General features: G+C 36.5%; 1 protein-coding gene across 1 annotated transcript; it reads right to left on the bottom strand.

The window, feature by feature from the left end:
- Positions 1–788: 788 nt before the first annotated feature.
- LOC147406006 (uncharacterized) lies at positions 789–1,652 on the bottom strand. The gene is made up of 2 exons (XM_086432746.1): positions 1,496–1,652; positions 789–1,394 (listed from the first exon to the last, which is right to left on the bottom strand). Exons 1-2 carry the CDS (start codon positions 1,562–1,564, stop codon positions 1,002–1,004), a joined length of 462 nt encoding a protein of 153 aa, XP_086288872.1. The 5' UTR covers positions 1,565–1,652; the 3' UTR covers positions 789–1,001.
- Between the last annotated feature and the right edge of the window lie 3,939 nt (positions 1,653–5,591).

Genomic DNA, 5,591 nt, shown 5'->3' with positions numbered 1-5,591 from the left:
ATTCACGTTATGTGAAGTTTATTGAAGAAAATTTTCCTTTTGCTTCATCTTCTAATCCCAAGGTTCCTACTTTTTCTCATCCAATTCGGCCAATTCCACCAACTGTTAAGTTTCATCCTCCTCCTTCACCAAATCAGATCCATAATACATCCTCGTAAATCATTCCCCTAAACCCTAGGCCTACATCACCTACTACTTCTACCTCTTCTAATATACCCTCCATTCATAGTCCTACACCACCAACAGCCCCTATCTCCCCTAATGTACCCTCCACTCATAGGTCACCTACAGTCTCATTAAATGCTCATCTCACCATTGAAGACCATCTTATTAATGTTGGTTCAGCTAACCATCCCATGGTTAATTACTCGGTCAAAAGTAAGTATTATCAAAAGAAACGATCATCTTTCCTTGTTCAGCCACAGGTCTAGTTCTACAATATCAGAACATAGTGAATCCCAAAACTTTTCTGAAGCTATCAAGCCAAAGCCTCGGGGATTGGCAATGTCAGAAGAGTTCAATGCTCTTCGATATCAGGGTACTTAAATTCCAATTCCTCCCCCCAAAAAATCACAAAGTGATTGATTGCAAATGAATATTCAAATTAAAGAAAAATTCGGATGCAACCAATTCTCGTCACAAATCTCGACTCGTAGCAAAAGGTTATAGTCCAAATTTTGAAAAAATAGTAAAGAATTACTTGGCGAGTTTATTGATAGTGAATTTCATGCTTTGCATTATGTAACAGAGCAAACATCAATCTCAAGTAACAAGTCAACTCACCAATGTCGTAATGGATCTTATTGATTTTTTATTATTAATATAATCCATCAAATAGATGAAATACAATTCATATAACGAACTCCAATATTTTGAATAAGGCATAAGTAGTGCTTGGTCGACAAACAGTTTGAAGCAAATGTTTTATTAAAAGATGATCCCAGATTCCATACTGGAGTGAGACATCACTAAACACAAGTCCCGATTCATATAATTACAAATCAAGGGCACTCCCCATAACTCACAGGAGGATTGGTGTATGCAACCTCATGATCCAAAAGGAAACTAAAAGTTTTCATTCGATTGACACCATCACCCTTGGTAGAGACGGTGATGTTGTTTATATACCAGTGAGGCTTGAGCTCTCCTTTCTTCCCGGCAATCAAAATGTTGCAGAAATTAGCTTCCAGACAAGGTCCATAGGTTTTAAATATATCCACGGAGTTGGGTAAGAAGTATGTATGCTTACTACCCATGTTGCCCCACTTCTTGACGACATTGGTAGTATTGATGTTTTCTCCGCCAATTGCTTCTATAATCACCTTAAGCTTGTATGTTGGTCCCTTAGATGGACCAGTGCTCACCACCATTACATACTCGCATTCCTTCTTCACCTGCAAGTAATAAAAAAAAGTCCCAGATCATGTTATAGAGATTGCAACCAACGAAAATGAACTAACTAATTAAAAAACAATGAGAATGTTCTTCTTATTACTTGAGCATTGAACGTGGAGGCAGTCGCTGTGACGAGCAGAAATAGGAGTATATGTGCGACTCTTTCCATGACTCAATGGGCTGAAGGGGTGAAGATGAGGGGAAAGAAGAAGCGAAGTGGCTTATTTAAAGCCTTCATGGAGTTGTTGGGATAATAATATATTATATATTATATTATAAAGGGAGATTATAAGTGAGGCATTTAGTTTGATATTGAGCAAATGGTTTTGGATATTGCGCTCAGTCAATAATATCTGTTAGTTGACTTTGATCCACTCCAAATGTCTTCAATACCGACATGACAAAGGCTACCCATGTTCGCAAACCATTAAAGTCTTTGGGGGAATAAATACTTAAAAAAAAGGAAAGAGTCGTGACAATCTAACTAACACACGTGGCATACTCAATCTACACTCCTGATGTCACCGGGGCAAAATCTACTACCCTCACTATACAGAATTACGATTTCTCAAAGAAAAGTATAGTTTTATATCCCGAGAAGAGCATATCTACGATTTTCAAGCCTATCACATTGAGAGTATCGATTGAGTATGCCATATAGAAAATAAATAAGTCAGGATCAACTAAGATTTCCCATTCTTATAAAATAAGAATGGTGTCTACGTGTCACATTTTGGTTGGATTTTCAAACACATTAACTCCTAATTGAACCTTTTTTCTACATTGTTCACAGCCCAATATGTTTAATTTTCAATCAAAACATATCACGTAGACATCATATATTATTATTTCAATCAAAACATATCACGTAGACATCATATATTATTATAGGAGCCGAACACTCTTTTGGATCATGACACAAAAAACAAAAACAAAAACGAGATTAAATGAAAGAAAAGGGCTTAGACCTAAGGTATCCAACGTGAAAAAATCTCATATTCAAAGGCCCAAGACTATCAAATTTCGTAAAAATTGATAGACCATGATGTCAAATTTTTCAATGTCGAATTTTTTCTTCTGATAGGTCGAAATCGTCGAATTAATGGAGGATAAAAGAACTTCGACATCTCTAAGCCGTCGAATCTAGGGAATATCAAAAGTTACGACATCCCAAGGCTGTCAAATTTTCGTTTCTAAAATTCATGGGTCTTGTCTTATTGAATTTTACTGTAGAATTTTCCAATTTTCATGTAATAGTAGATAGTCTCCAATGTGACATTTGCAACAACAGGTAGGGCTCGATATTTTCCCATAACTAAATGGCTCATGCTACTCACTTACTCATTATACCCAAATACATATTTCTCATGGCACACACCTAATTCATATAATATTATATAATTCTCTTTGCACTCACCCAAAAGGATACCGAATGATTACCCCAGATTCTAACCACCAAAATCCACCAACTTTATCTCTTCCAGTAGCTAAATCTCTTTTGGACAATTCTCTTATCTCTAACATAATATAAGTAAATTATTTACTTTCTTCAAATCTAAACCATCATTTAATCGATTGTCCTTATAGGGTTTAGTCATATAATAATAATAATAATTATTGTGCAGTCGAAATCCTGTGAACGGTTACGATGGGTCGAACCGCATTGATCCGTAGTCGTTCCTAACACCTCCCTCATCGCGACGACGTGGTACCTGCCAAAATCATTCTGACGCTTAAGTTAGAAAATCAGAGCTATATACCTTAGTACTAGATAGATTCTAATCCCCCTAAAAAGATCCCTCTCAATAATGCTTCCTTCACTATTTATCCCCCCTCACCGTCAATAGGGTTTCCTCATTTATAGGCTGTAATAATGGGATCTCCACTAACTCTACGGAGTTGTTTACCTAATCGGGATCTTCTGGATCAATCGTACTTATCTATAGAGATCTCTTCCAAGATATTTGGGGTTGGCGTGCACGCAACAGTTTTACAGTTTTCTCATGACCTGGTTTATCTTGCTTGGTAGGCCTAGTTTAGTTTACCGCTATGTTGCCCTGCCAACCAGACTAGGGAGGTCTTCTCTCTGACCTACCCTGCTTGCAGGGTTGCGCCCTGCACACTGTTTCGTGCTTGGTACCACTCAGCCAATTTGGACATGTGTACGACTTAAATTAACACGCAATTATTTCCTTTTACCATTACCTCTTCTCGAGGAGGTGCAGGATTTTTTCGACTCCTCGAGACTTAATTCTACTTTTTGATTGGTTACCTCGCTTCTTCATAATTATGTCTGTTGTTTTCGAATCGACTCATTTAATGCGATATCACTTCAAATCTTCTCTGATGGCCTAGATGGATTGCTTTTTATCTGTGCCCGCCAACATATCCTGATGTTTTTTGCACTACCCCCAATCTCGCGACGTTTCAACTAGGCTCAAGTTGTTCTTCTAGACATACGTGCTCCTTCGCATTTTCTTATAAATAGGGTACTTAGTGCACTCTTTGCTTGTTATCGTGCTAAAACTCTACAAACTCGTCTCTACGCTTTTCTGTGAAGACTCTCTATTTCTCTTTCTACTTTGTTACTACAGTTACCTCTTTCACACTGAGGTAATTTTTTTTCTCTGTCCACTTTCTTCTACGTTCCTATCTTTCCAATGGCTATCACTGTGTCTCAATTTCGACAGAGTCTGTATATTCCCGCCTTTGTGCACATTTGAGTTGGCGGAGACTCTGATGCCCCTGACGAATGCCGCCAAGGAGAAATCCTTGTCTATGCCGGTCAAATTAAAGTTAGTTTTAGTTTCCCTCTCTCTACCTTCCTAACAGAGGTACTAAGTAAGATAAGTCGGGTCCCTGGCAAAATATTCTGGAACTTCTACGATCTAGTAGATGTTGCAGAGAAGATGGGCATTACCCCCAACAACTTCTTTTCCCGGTACAACGTGAAGGCCATCCCCCAACGATCGGGATATTACTTGTTGTTTTTTAAGAATGCAGCGGTGGCATTGATGCCCTTTCTCCTTAGTTCTGATAAAGGGTAACATAGAGATCCCCTCTACATTTCTAGGGATTGGTAATTTACCCCTGGCATTCCTCATGAGGGATTTAGAGTCCTTCAGACCTTTTAAGGAAATACTATCTTGAGGCTGTTGGTTGTGTTTTATTATTTGCCCTATTAAGGATTTGCTTTGCTTTCTTAACTGCTTCTTTGTTTTTTTTCACAGATTCTGTAGACACCTCATTTTTACGTCTGCCTGATTAATCAACTCGTCAACCCGATCGTAACGGTTCCCAATGATGGATGTTTATTCCAATGCTTTATTTTGTTGCCAAATATGTTTCAGAAATTCGGATGAGGTATCTCGAACCGACAAAGCCTTAGAAACCATGCTACGCTAGGAAAATACGACTCTAGAAACATAGAAATCATCATTTTATAGACAAAAAGAAGTTTCACGATAAAAATCATTAAAAAATGATCAAATTACCAAAATACCCCTAACATCGAAAGATCCCTAGAGCCTACGTTACACTTAAGAAAGCACATTCAAACACATAAAATAACAAAACGAAATCAAGTAAATCATTTAGCCAATTTTCACAGAATTTGACAAAATTACGAAAATGCCCCTCATAAAGTTCACGATCATTTTACACAAAAAACTTCATAAATGACATAAACCAATATTTCCATTGATTTCCTTATGAAAAATTGATTCTAAAACATCGTAGAACATAAAAAACAGACTTAAAACTCGAAAAGTCCTCTCCGGAGGCAAAATGGTAATTTCACAATTTTCATAATTAAAATTTTCAAAATTAATAAATAAAACACTAAATAATTAAAGTGAAACATCAATAAAATTAATTTAAAAATTTGAACTAAAAAATCGATCAATCAGGCTCTCAGGCAAAAATTTTTAGGGTTCGCAAGATATTTCTTTAAGAACCCCTCCATTTGGGGGTCCAAAGAATTAAAGATATAATAGAGGGGGGTTCTCCAAAAAATTAAAGTTAATCAAGTAAGACTAAAGTCAAAATTAAAGTCAATTAAGTAAGACAAAAGTCAAGATATTAAAGTCAATCAATTAAGACTAAAGTCAAAATTTTAAAGTCAATCAAATAAGACTAAAAGTCAAAATCCTAATAGAGTTCTAATTAAATAATAACTCTATTTAATAGAATTCTAA

The sequence above is a fragment of the Akebia trifoliata genome, chromosome 3 (genome assembly GCF_017979445.1).
Source record: "Akebia trifoliata isolate Shusen 1 chromosome 3, ASM1797944v1, whole genome shotgun sequence".
NCBI classification, from domain to species: Eukaryota; Viridiplantae; Streptophyta; class Magnoliopsida; order Ranunculales; family Lardizabalaceae; genus Akebia; species Akebia trifoliata.
This window is presented reverse-complemented; position numbering and strand designations above follow the sequence as displayed.

What these genes read in the sequence shown, in the direction of transcription:
- LOC147406006 (XM_086432746.1), bottom strand. Translation starts at nt 1,564, where the DNA reads ATGGAAAGAGTCGCACATATACTCCTATTTCTGCTCGTCACAGCGACT. An exon ending in CCTCCACGTTCAATGCTCAA is followed by an intron (nt 1,395 to 1,495) that starts GTAATAAGAAGA and finishes TATTACTTGCAG; the next exon opens with GTGAAGAAGGAATGCGAGTA.